At 43.0% G+C, this 12,663-nt stretch overlaps 1 protein-coding gene across 3 annotated transcripts in view; it reads left to right on the top strand.

Annotated features, from left to right (window-relative positions):
• The window catches only part of STAMBP (STAM binding protein), a 30,933-nt gene that overhangs the window by 14,585 nt on the left and 3,685 nt on the right, over nucleotides 1-12,663 (top strand). For 2 of the 3 annotated variants that reach the window (XM_081254216.1, XM_081254215.1), the window contains exons 3-7: nucleotides 3,541-3,616; nucleotides 3,934-4,029; nucleotides 5,166-5,529; nucleotides 6,578-6,702; nucleotides 7,577-7,714. In XM_081254216.1, the coding sequence (XP_081110342.1) occupies nucleotides 3,541-3,616; nucleotides 3,934-4,029; nucleotides 5,166-5,529; nucleotides 6,578-6,702; nucleotides 7,577-7,714 (799 nt within the window). The remainder of the gene's footprint in view (nucleotides 1-3,540; nucleotides 3,617-3,933; nucleotides 4,030-5,165; nucleotides 5,530-6,577; nucleotides 6,703-7,576; nucleotides 7,715-12,663) is intronic. The other variant, XM_081254217.1, reaches the window with a different exon arrangement.

The following is a 12,663-nucleotide window of genomic DNA, read 5'->3' as shown; positions in this document are numbered from 1 at the left end:
ATTGCCAGCCTTTGTAATAATTCCTGACCCCATAGTAGATGCTCAGTAAATATTTGCTGAAGGAAAGAGTGAATGGTTATGTTGTTTTCCCACATTTGGGTACACACCGTAATTTACTAAATAATCCCCTACTGATGGTCATTTAGGTTTGCAGGTTGCCCTACTTTTATGAACAAAGCTGTATTGAACAGTCTTATACATATATTTTTGTATTATTATAGGATAAATTCATAGAGGTGAAGTTGTGAGTTTAAAGGATATACACATTTTTTTTTTTTTTTTTTTTTTTTTTGCGGTACGCGGGCCTCTCACTGCCGCGGCCCCCTCCTGCTGCAGAGCGCAGGCTCCGCAGCACGTGGGATCCTCCCGGACCAGGGCATGAACCCGCGTCCCCCGCATCGGCAGGCGGACTCTCAACCACTGAGCCACCAGGGAAGCCCTAGGATATACACATTTTAAATTTTGAATACTTGTCTCCCACTCCCCTTCCTCTCCTAAGGAAAAAGGTATTATCAAATTACAGTCCTGCTACGAGTGTGTAAGGATACCCATTTCTCTATGCCCTTGCCTACACTGATTGTAATCAACTTTTAAGCCTTTGCCAATCTGATAGATGAAAATGATATCTCATCTTAATTTGAATTTATTTCATATATAAGTAAAGTTGAGTACCATTTTATATACTTATTTACCTTTTTATTTACTTTTCTGTGTATCTCTTTTTTTCTATGGTTCCATTTGGTTGTTTTGCTTGTGTTTTGCCAACGCATCTTTGTTTGCTTTGGTACATTTCCTGTCTGTAGGCTGCAACCAGATATAACCCAGAGAACAGTATACATCTGGGCCACAGCTATTCTCTGCCTAGAAAATTTCTAACCCTGGTGTTAACATCTTCATCTCTTCTTCTTGCTCACGTTTTTATTTATTAGTAAAAACAATCATATGAACATATAGCAGATGTTGGCTGTGTGCTAGGCACTGTGCTCAGCATTTTATTTATTTTTAAAAATCTATTTTAATGTCATAGCAGCCCTATCAGGTAGTACTAGTTTGTCTCTGTATATATAATTTATATAGAGAGAGAAACTGAGGGATGGTGCTGGAGATCACACAGCTAGTAAGTGCTTAAAGCCAGGATTTGAACCTAAGCAGGGTGGCTCCACAGCCTGCCCTACTAACCACCAAGCTCTGTTGCCTCCAGTGTGGGCAGTGGGTTATGCTGCCCATTCTGTTTTCAGGAGATGCTTCTGCCCATGTGTCCCTATTCAGAAAATTGACTACAGTTACTGGAACAAGAGAAGGGTATTCATGTTCAGGTCTGGGAGTTTTATCTTATAAGCTAGTTTTCATTACATGGTTCAAAATCAAAATAATAAAACAAAAGGTATATAGTGAAAATTTTCACTCCCACTCTTGTCTCATCCACTCTATTTCCTCGAGCTCTATTTTTGCTAGTTTCTGTATATACTTCCTGTGTTACTTTATATACTTATAAACAAAATAAATGAATATATATACATGCACACAGGCATACCTTGCTTGTTTCATTGCACTTTGCAGATACTGCATTTTTTACAAATTGAAGGTTTGTGGCAACCCTGCATTGTCAGATGATTCTTAGCATTTTAGCAATAAAGTATTTTAAATTAAAGTGTATATGTTTTTAGACCTAATGCTATTGCACACTTAATAGAGTACACTGTAGTGTAAACATAACTTTTTTATGCACTGAGAAATTTTTAAAAACTTATGTGATTTGCTTTATTGCAACATTTGCTTTATTGAAGTAGTCTGGAACCGAACCCACAATATCTCTGAGGTGTGCCTATATATAGTTTTCCCCTTTCTTACATATAAGGTAGCATGTTATATATACTTTTTTGCACTTTGTTTTTTCACTCAGCTCATCCAAAGGTTTTAAGACAATTTTATTCATCAGATATTTTTTCAGTGCCTCTTTATACAAGGCACTGTGCTGGCTTTAGAGGAATACACAAAGAAGCATGAAACACAGAAATCTCTGGCCTCAGGGACTTTACAGTTCTTCAGGCTGAGAGCATAAATGAAAATAAAGTGTGGTGTTTATATGACATGTTACTTTCTTGACTGATTGAGGCTTCAATACAAAGCACACTTAGCCTGCTGAAGGTAGTGAACGTGTACCTTGGTCTTTCAAGTTACTGAATAATAGGTATCTTGAGCACAAGATCTATGCCTTATTTATCCTAATATCCTCTTCAGGACTTTATGGTTGAAAAATGAATCTGTGCTTGTATTAAGTATAGACTTCAAGGAAACTTTTAATTCATTTTTCATGAGCCCAAAGGACAATTTTTAGAATTGTTTTGATTTTGGAATTCATCCCTGCCTGAGGGGTCTTGTGAAATTGGATTGAAATGAAATTTTCATGTGCCTAATTAGAACAGAAGGAGGATGGCTCATCTATAGAGGGTGTGTCTTGGTGGGGATCTTCTTCTTTTCCCTCTACTGAGTCTTCCTCCTTTGTTTCCTCCTACCCATGGGCAGAAAGTGAAAAAGAGTCAGTTAATCCCAACTACATAACAGTGTTTTGTGGCTGTGGGCAAACTACCCTCGATTTATTTGTTTTGGGTCTCAGCTTGTGTTTATAACAACCTAATTCTATTGAAAGACATCTTTGTTCAGAACCCCTCCAACAGTTCTAGACATTCCAGGAGCCCTGAGGAGGCAGTACGATATAGTGGTTGAAAGCGTAGACTCTGGAACCAGCCTGCTGGCATTGAATTCTGAACCCTCCATTTTGGCTATGACAAGTTACTGAACTTCTATCTATTTTCACCGTCCCCAAGTAGACATCATAAATGTTAAAGGTCTATGAATTGATTCAGTTTATTTTTCCCACTGAGCTTTACAGCCAAGGACAAGAACTGAAAGAGGAAATCTAGCACTTAATGTTTCTCTAAGCACTTTCCATCAGAGATCATAATGCACGTTACACATGTAATGTGCACCTATTACACACATATAACACATGAACTGTCTAAGCATCTCAGTGCTTAATCTGGTGCAAGGAATATTCTTCTTTGACGGAACATGAATCCCAAAGAAGAAAAGCCAGCGTTAAAGGTCACACGGAGTTAGAAGTAGTAATAGAATGTGGATTTTCTCTTGGCCTCCTGTCCTTGGCTGCCAAACTGTTCTCTGAAGAACGATTTGTGAGAGGCCTTTTCCTTTGGAAGCCTGTTACTGTCACACAAGAAAAGAATCTCTTTGGAGGTGTATTTGGGGGCACAGGATAGGCTTTTTCCTCCCCGTCGTTTCTGTTGTAGGAGTCTGGTGCTGCTGCACATCTGATTTGGGAGAAGAGGGAAACACTCTGTTGCTCTTTACAGGGCTAGAGATGAGTGGGGAACATGGCCTGTCAGGGTGTGCCTGTTACCCCTGCATGCCTGGAAACCCATCAAGTAGTCTCTGCAGGCTAAGGGAGTTGCATTGCTTCAGAGTCTTTTGGACATTTGGACATCTTCTTTGCATCACAGTCAATCTGATCTGTTCCCTTAGGCTCTTTATTGAGAAACTACCAAAGCATCGAGATTACAAATCGGCTGTCATTCCTGAAAAGAAAGACACAGTAAAGGTGGGTGTTCACTTTAACTGTTGCCCATCTAAAAGCTTCAGAGAAGCACAGACTAACTCCAAAATATAAGTAGCAGTATCTGCATCTGAGCATCATATCCTGCAAATAGGAGATAAGGCCATTTCACTAGATCAGTTACGAAATATCAGGTATGGTATGGTAGGGGGTATTTTAAATTAAATTATTTAAATTTAAGTCATTATTTAAATGTTTTTAGAAACATTGCTGCCATTGCCCACTTGACTTCAGTCTTTTTACTTCTCTACTTAATTAGCTGGCAATTGTTCTAACCCCCAGTTTTTGATTTTGTGTCTCAGAACTTAAAGGAGATTGCATTTCCCAAGGCAGAAGAGCTGAAAGCGGAACTGTTAAAACGATATACCAAAGAATATATAGAGTATAATGAAGAAAAAGTGAGTATGTAATAGCCAAAAAAAGAAGAAGAAGAAAGTATTTTGGTTTCTTAGGCTGTGACCTAGGATCCTAATAGATATTTCAGCAGATCTTGTGATCTTCATGTGATATTTTACTTTACTGGCAAAGAGCAGAAACTCAAAAAAGGTGTTTAGGCTGAGGATTCTAATACAGATTTAGCCTGCTTATCTAAGGGGATGACTTGAGGGACAGAATATCTATTTCTTGTCTGCTATGTCTAGAGCTAGAACCTAAGAACAATGAAAATCGCACGAAAGTATAGGGTCTTTAGATCAGAGGATTTGGGATATTTGATACACATTTGATGACATCCAACATAGGATATACCTGTTTATAAGAATTGGGGGTTTTTTTTCAAGCTGTTTTCAAATGATTCTTGTTAGGAAGAGTCAGTTAAAATACATGAGAAGCTCTGAGGCAGTGTCATTGGTCTGTGTCAGGTGAGAACACACGCTGTAAGCACTTCCGCATTCTTCTGTACACTCTGCTGAATTCTGTCCTGGACTATGATGTCGAAAATCAGCAGAGAGGTGAACAGCTATGCATTTCTAAGGTACCCAGGGAGTGAAAACCTTCATGAAGGAGATTGTTACTTGATGTTTCTTAGTAGTTTAAAATGTCACTCTGTATTGGACCAATCACCAGAAAATTGCAGAGGCTTCATTCAGGGTTAAAATTCAATAGAGACCCCCAACATGGCAGTTGTAGGTTTGGATTTGGTTCTGTTTCACAGCCTTACTGGGGATACAGAACGTATACATGGCACACCAGAGGCTAAAATTGTATGATACAGATTATGAGGCGCAGACAGTAAGTTGCCTTGAGATTTTGGTAAAGAAGAGAATGCATTAGTTAAGGTCATTGGGAAAGGGTACCGAGAGGATCAGGACTTTACCTGTTTTTGCAGAACAGGTGTATGGCAGTTAGATAGACAGGAGCAGCAGCTGTTCCACGGGGGTAGAGGTCCTAAGGGAAGCATGAATTCTGTGTTGGGGACTCACGCTAGAGCAGAAGTACATTTGGGGCAATCTCCCTGCTGAAAAGCCTTGTCCTCCTAAGATGTGAAGTCACTTGAGTGTAAAGTGTTAGCCTAACTCCTATTCATTCTTTGTAGAAGAAGGAAGAGGAAGAATTTGCCCGAAACGTAGCCCTCCAGCAAGAGCTGGAAAAGGAAAGACAGAGGGTGGCACAACAGAAGCAGCAACAGTTGGAGCAGGAACAGTTCCACGCCTTCGAGGAGATGATCCGGAACCAGGAACTAGAAAAAGAACGACTGAAAATTGTACAGGAGTTTGGGAAAGTGGACCCTGGCCTGGACGGCCCACTGGTACCTGACTTAGAGAAGCCCTCCCTAGATGTGTTCCCCACGACACCTGTTATATACACACAGCCTTCGGACTGTAATACAACTGTAAGGCCTGCCAAGCCACCTGTAGTGGATAGATCCTTGAAACCTGGAGCATTGAGCAACTCGGAAGGTAGTGACTTCATTTGCTTCCGTACTCTTCTACCTCAGCTGCAGCCAAACAGGGTGTCATTCCAGGAGATTCAGCTACAACTGCCTCCATGATCCCACTCATTAGGCCCTGGTCACAGAAGTCCATTTGATGAGTATTACCATACTGTGTTCTATTACAGCTATATTATAAAGTGGACTTTGCTTAAGACATATAGTTGACCTGGGCCAGGTCGATTTTCTGAAGAGCTAATAACATCCTTGAAAGTCAGACCCTCAGCTTTTAAGGGTTATACAGAGATTTGAAATGTTCAGTGAACTAGAGACCACTGTTGACCTTTGGTAAAGGAAGTTTGAAATCTATAGTACCACTTTACAAATTCAGCCACTGACCTTTAAATAATAAAAAAGAGCTAGTGAATTGTGCTTGGCCTGCAAATGTCCCTGATTGGTCAGGAGTTTAGTCAAGGTCAGTATTGTATGTAGTCAGTGATAATTCAGCCTAGCCATGAAAAACTGTTGAGTCTTTCCTCCTCTCACCAGTGTACGGCTATCTGAGAAAATAACAATAGTGGCAAAATGAGCATGCATGCCTTGATTATTAGAATAGATCATCTTTTTGTTAGGAATTGTCTTTCAAGTAGTCATTAAGGAATTCAGCTTCGCAGAAGATCCACTTAAAAGGACAAGGTAAGGGTGGGCAAGGGGTGCTGGACGCTTGAAGCCTGGCCTTCAGGGTTTCTCCCCATGTACTCGGCAGGACTGTCTCTCACTATTATTCCTGAAGAGCTCAGAAACTTCTTTTAAGCAGTAGTTTACCCCTGTGTTATGAATGATTAAAGCCGCTTTTCTTTCCTTGAAATAACGTGCTCCCAATGGCTGTGACAAGAGGTTGGAGAAGAGACTTCACAGCCCTTTTTCTTCTGCCATAAGGATGAGATCCCCACACGCTGCCTACAGTTGTGGGACCCCAGTGACTTAGCATTGCTCTCCCAGGGCTGCCAACTCTGGGGTCTGCTTGGGGAGGCTGTGCCCCATGATCTCAGACGTTTCTTCTTTCTCCATTACAGCTCCTACAATCGATGGGCTGCGCCACGTGGTGGTGCCTGGGAAGCTCTGCCCGCAGTTTCTCCAGTTGGCCAGTGCCAGCACTGCCCGGGGAGTAGAGACATGTGGAATTCTCTGTGGAAAACTGGTAAAAGACAAATGCTTTCCTGAGCTGAGACTGTTTCTTCCCCCTTGGCCCCCTGTGGCTCTCAGAGCAGATATCCAGAGTCAAGTTACTCTTTGTGCCAATCCTTCTGCCAAAGAGCCGTGGGCAGCGCAATGCAATGTCACCTTGATTTTAGTGACCCTGTATTTGATTGATTTTCAGAGTCCCTTGAACTGAACTGATTATTTTAATGCCAGTGGTAAGAAATACCTAATTCTAAACTTGGTAGGAGGATCCTGTATATCAGCTTTTGAACACCGACTTTACGGCAGGGCCTGGGAATATGAAATATGTAAGGCACAGAGCATGTGTCCACAAAAAGTACCCAAGCACTTTGGAGAGATGGGAGATATACACCAAAAGATAGATAGTATGCCGACTAGTATGTACAATAAAAGCAGTAGGAATTATGAGGAAAGAAGGATCATTAAATGGAGGTGCTCAGAGAACCCATTGCTAACTGCTGAATCAATAAACACATAAGGTGGAGTAGACTTACACTGAGCTTTAAAGGATGGGGAGGGCTTAGAGAACTAGGAAAAGGACACTACTCTAGACGTGAACAAAGGAAGAGAAATGGTACTATACCCAGAGCTTCTTCAGGATCATGAGTAGACCTCTTGGGCTGCAGCAGGGAATTCCCACAGGGCTGTGGGCATCTGTGGCTTTGCAGAGGGCCCCAGGCAATGTACTTGGGCAGTCAGGGTTGTGAACATAAGGGACTCACCTCACGAAGAAGACTCACGCTGGGGCGAAGGGCCTTTGCTTGTACAGAAGTTTAACTTTCCACTGCTGTGACCGAGTGGGGTTGCCTCAGTGCCAGGGAGTTGTGATGAGCTGTTTTCTCATTTGACAGATGAGGAATGAATTTACCGTTACCCATGTCCTCATCCCCAAGCAAAGTGCTGGGCCTGATTATTGCAACACCGAGAACGAAGAAGAGCTTTTCCTCATACAGGATCAGCAGGGTCTCATCACACTGGGCTGGATTCACGTAAGCAATTCCGAGCTCTCCAGGGCTTCGTCTCCTCTTCTCACGTGGTGTTATAAACACACGGCTTATTTGTTTCTCGGAGCAGAGTGAATTGTATCCAGACTACTTAGATGGTTGTATTTCCCTCTGTTGATGCAGACTCGACTTCCCTAGTGTACTTAACTGCTTGCACCACAGTATGGATTTCCGGGCATTACTTAGGGCTCTTTAACTTAAAATTTTTTAATGGAAATGAACTTGTTTCCCTAAAGTCCCAATTCCCCCGTGAGCATGAACAGTAATAGGATGCTAGCCTAGAGTATATGTGTACCTTGACAGCAGAGGCTATGCCTTACTTCGTACAAAGGTATATAAGGTATATATAAGGTATATAAATGAAAGGTATTTATAAGGTATGTAAATGAAAGATATATAAATCAAAATATTTTAAATGAGCCAAGGAAGTTAATTCAGATGCCTCCATTTGGTCTTTCTTAAAGCAGCCTATACTTTTACGTAAATCAGAAGGGCCACCAATATAGGAGATTTTCAAGTGTCTGCATGTCTTAACAGTCTTCTGGTAATATTCAGGTAAAATATAATTCCATCCCTAAAGATTACTTCTTAATTTTTCTTTCTATTCCTCCTCAACCCCTCATTCTCATAGACCAGGCTGTTTTCCATGTTGTGTGACAGGGTTACATACAAACAAGGCAGCTCATTTCTGGATTTGGGAAGACTGCACACATATGTGTGGTAGAATTTGGGGAATACTGACCTGTGAGGCAGTCAGCGTGCCTCTGTCCTTTCATAAATATTTGCCCTTTATTGTGTATCCCCCATCATAGTACATGGGGAGTAGAAAACTTGTACCTTATCCGCCAGGGGATACAAATTTGAGTAAGATATGATTTTAGGGCTTCCCTGGTGGCGCAGTGGCTGAGAGTCCGCCTGCCGATGCAGGGGACGCGGGTTCGTGCCCCGGTCCGGGAAGATCCCACGTGCCGCGGAGCGGCTGGGCCCGTGAGCCATGGCCGCTGAGCCTGCGCGTCCGGAGCCTGTGCTCCGCAACGGGAGAGGCCACAGCAGTGAGAGGCCCGCGTACCGTGCAAAAAAAAAAAAAAAAGATACGATTTTAGTCTCATAAAGGAGACTGACATATAGACAAGTCATAACTCTTCATGTGAGGCAGAATGTGCCAAGTGCCTCAAGAGGTGCCAACAGCCCTGTGGAGTTCAGAGGAGGGAAGGCTCACACCTGGGGTGATTTTCTAGAATTTTGGCAAGGTGAGCCAAGGGAGAGTTCCATACGGAGGGGACAGCATTGGAATAGGCAGGCTGTGATCCTGGAGCATTGAGTGGTCCAGTTTTCTGGGGCTTATGGGTCTTATCAGGAAACAGTGGTAGGTAAGCTTTCACATGATCCATTAGGAACAGTGTTCTGGAGGGTTTTGGGTGGACAGGCAGGATAGTTCTGCTTTTTAGTGAGGAGGTTGAGGCAGGGAGATCATTTAAGAGGTTAATGTGATGATAAAATCTAATCATGATGAGAGCTACGGTGATGGCAGTGCATTTGGGAAGGAAGAGATAAATGTGGGATTTCAGAGGATGTGGGGAATGAGGAAGAGAGGATGATGAGTAGAAGTGATGACTTAGAGATTTCAGGCCTGACTCATGGGGGTGGCAACGATTAATCATCTCATAAGCAGAAGCAGAGGCTCCAGCAGGAGAACTTACTTGGAAGTGGGGCAAATGGTGTCTTCAGTTGTGAGTATTTGACATTATATTGGTGGAGGTAATTAGCAGGCAGTTGGAACTTGGGAACAAGGTCTAGGTGGGAAGAGAACCGGGAGGCCTCTGCATAGCGCTGACCTTGGAAGCCCTGGAACTGGAGGAGGGTGGAGAGCAAGAAGAGATTCACTAGCAACTTGAAGGACAGGCCACTTAGGGGAGCGTAGGGAGTAGTCAGTCACGAAGCGAGGAGATGTCAGAGAAAGGTGAGGGGAGTGTTAAGGCACAGATGCCAAAGGAGGAGGAACGTCTTAAGAAGAAGCTTCAGGATGTTAACTACGTCACATGCTGCAGAGAGATGAAGACGTGTATGAGCCCTTTGGATTTGATGAGGTCATTGATGACCTCAACTTAGTGGGTTTTAGGCAGATTAAAAAGGTTTAAGAAGTAATGGGTATTGAGGTTGTGGTGATAGTGAGATATATACTGATTTTTTGAAGAGCTTAGCACTGACTAAAGGAAAGGAAAGAGATGGAATGGTGGCTTAAGGAATAGCCAGGTTGAGAGCGTTTGCTTGATTTATGGTTTAGTGTGAAAATGTGTTCTGTTTTTATTTTGGTTTTTTTTAAACCTTTATATTTGAAATGTGTATAAGAAAGTACATAAAATAAATGTGCACTTTAATGAATCGTTAAATAAATATCTGTGCGCACACATTACCGAGGTCAAGAAATAGAGCGTCGCCAGAAGCACACTCCCAACCTCCATGTCCTGCCCAGTCACCCTTCCTCTCTGGTATAGATAGTCCCTCACTTAACATTTCTGGAAATTCTTTGCTTTTCTTTATAGCTTTACCACCTAAGTGTGTATCCCTAAACTCAGTCGTTTAGTTTTGCCTGGTTTTGAACTTTATGTAAGTAGAATTATATAATATGTATCCTTTTGTACTTGGCTTCTTTTGCTCAATTTTTTTTTTTTTTTTTTTTTTGCGGTACGCGGGCCTCTCACTGTTGTGGTCTCTCCCGTTGCGGAGCACAGGCTCCGGACGCACAGGCTCAGCGGCCATGGCTCACGGGCCCAGCCGCTCCGCGGCATGTGGGATCTTCCCGGACCGGACCGGGGCACGAACTCGTGTCCCCTGCATCGGCAGGCGGACTCCCAACCACTGTGCCACCAGGGAAGCCCTTTTGCTCAATTTTTAAGGTTCATCTGCATTCTTGTGTATAGTTGTCTGAACATTTTTTTTACTATATTTATTTATTTTTGGCTGCGTTGGGTCTTCGTTGCTGAGCGCAGGCTTTCTTTAGTTGCGGCGCGCGGGGGCTACTCTTCGTTGCAGTGCGTGGTCTCATTGCAGTGGCTTCTCTTGTTGCGGAGCACGGGCTCTAGGTGTGCAGGCTCAGTAGTTGTGGCGCACGGGCTTAGTTGCTCCGCGGCATGTGGATCTTCCTGGACCAGGGCTGAAACCCGTGTCGCCTGCATTGGCAGGCAGATTCTTAACCACTGCGCCACCAGGGAAGTCCCTGAACATGTTTTTAAGCCCAGTGAGCTGGTGGAGTATAGTGGAGCCTGTGCAGGAGATGTCAGAGGTCCGGAGAGACAAGGTAATGTGAAGATAGGAAAGTATTAAAAGTACAAAAGGGGGTCATCTTCATATGGGGGAGAAAACACTCACTCCTCTGAGACAGAACTGAAGGAAGAAAGAAAGATACAGCGAGATTTTTGAGGTTATAATTGGAGGGGTTGAGGGAACTCATTTTAGGTGATCTTGCGATCAGCAAGGTTGAAGTCTAGATCCACTGCCCAGCAGGAGGAGACAGGGAAGTTTAAAAACTGGAGAAGATGGGGAAAGTTTGGAATAATTTCTGTTTAGGCTTCAGGTAGATCTTAGCCACAAAAGAGTAAAAGGATTTTTAATATCAGTGAGGGCCTAGCTAGGAAGAAATTCAGAGCCTAAATTGATAGTATTCCAGCTTTTTTTCCCCATGATATTTCTGTAGCATTCCTTCCTAACTTGGGATTGAAAGCAAACAAAAGCAGACCGTAACGTTTGCTCAGATCTTAAACTTGGCAAAAGGAGAAGGCAAAAGGTCAGTTCTTCCTTCTGTACCTTGCCAGCTATAAATCAGGTTCCCTGGTCCAAAACTTTGTATGGTCATGTTTACCACCAGCTATTGTGTGACCCCCAGCTCAGTATTCGAGGCACTGCTTCACCTTGTCTCACCTGGCATTGCTCTCCTGTGGCTGCCCAGAGCATCCACTCTCCTCACTTATTTCTGCTCCTTTGGTGTACTGTTTTCTCTTCATAAAAATGCCTGCCTCTCTCTCCAGCATGGTGGGCACAGTGAGCATAAATGTTTTTTCAAGAAACTTGACTGTAAAGGGAAGGAGAGAAGGTGCAGTAGTTAGCGGGCAGCAGAGGCTCAAACAAGATTTTTTGGTTTAGTTTAACAATTATTTATTGATCCCCTGCTATGTGTCTGTATATCATCTTTCTAGCTAACCCAACTTTAGGTTGGAGGCCTTCATCAGCTTGTGTAGGTCTTATTTGTTCTCAGTTAAAGTTTCAGGCTGTAACCATGGGGTGTAGGGTGTTGGCACAGGCCGTTTGTCCCTAACAGTCTATAGGATCATATTCTTATTTGGTAGACACTGTTTCTCCCTCGTGGTCGTGGAAGTCCTTTCCTTCCCCAGGCAGATCCGTGTGTAGATTTACTGTCAGCACTCAGCTAACATGTTCCTGTATTGCAGACCTCTTCCACAATGAGCTGGTCACAGCATTCTATGCAGTTGTGCTTCTCAGATGAGGCTGCACGTAAGAATCACTTAATGAGCTTTAAAGAAAAAAATGTCCTTCTCAGGATGGATATTTCCAGGGTCGGGTACAGGAGGCTGTGCTTTTGACAAGTTCCTCAGAAGCTTCATTTTTTGCACAGCAGGGTTGAAAACACTGGTCAAGGGCACATACTGATTTTCTGTGCTTTTCTGTCAGTAAAGATTGGTGGTCGTTTTGAGTCATATTGGGTCTTCCTTTTTCCATCCTTGTTGTCTCACACCCCCTCTGAGATGAACGTAAGTCATTATATGGTCCGTTTGTGTACAAAGAGTGTGCTCAATGAAACATTAAATAACTGGGGGATTCCAGTGGTTAGGACTCGGTGCTTTCACTGCTGTGGCCCAGGTTCAATACCTGGTTGGGGAACTAAGATCCCACAAGCCACGAGGCATGGCCAAAAAAAA

The sequence above is a fragment of the Mesoplodon bidens genome, assembly GCF_964165515.1.
Source record: "Mesoplodon bidens genome assembly, chromosome: 14".
Lineage (NCBI taxonomy): Eukaryota > Metazoa > Chordata > Mammalia > Artiodactyla > Ziphiidae > Mesoplodon > Mesoplodon bidens.
Note: the sequence above shows the minus strand (reverse complement) of the source record. Positions and strands in the feature narration are given on the sequence as shown.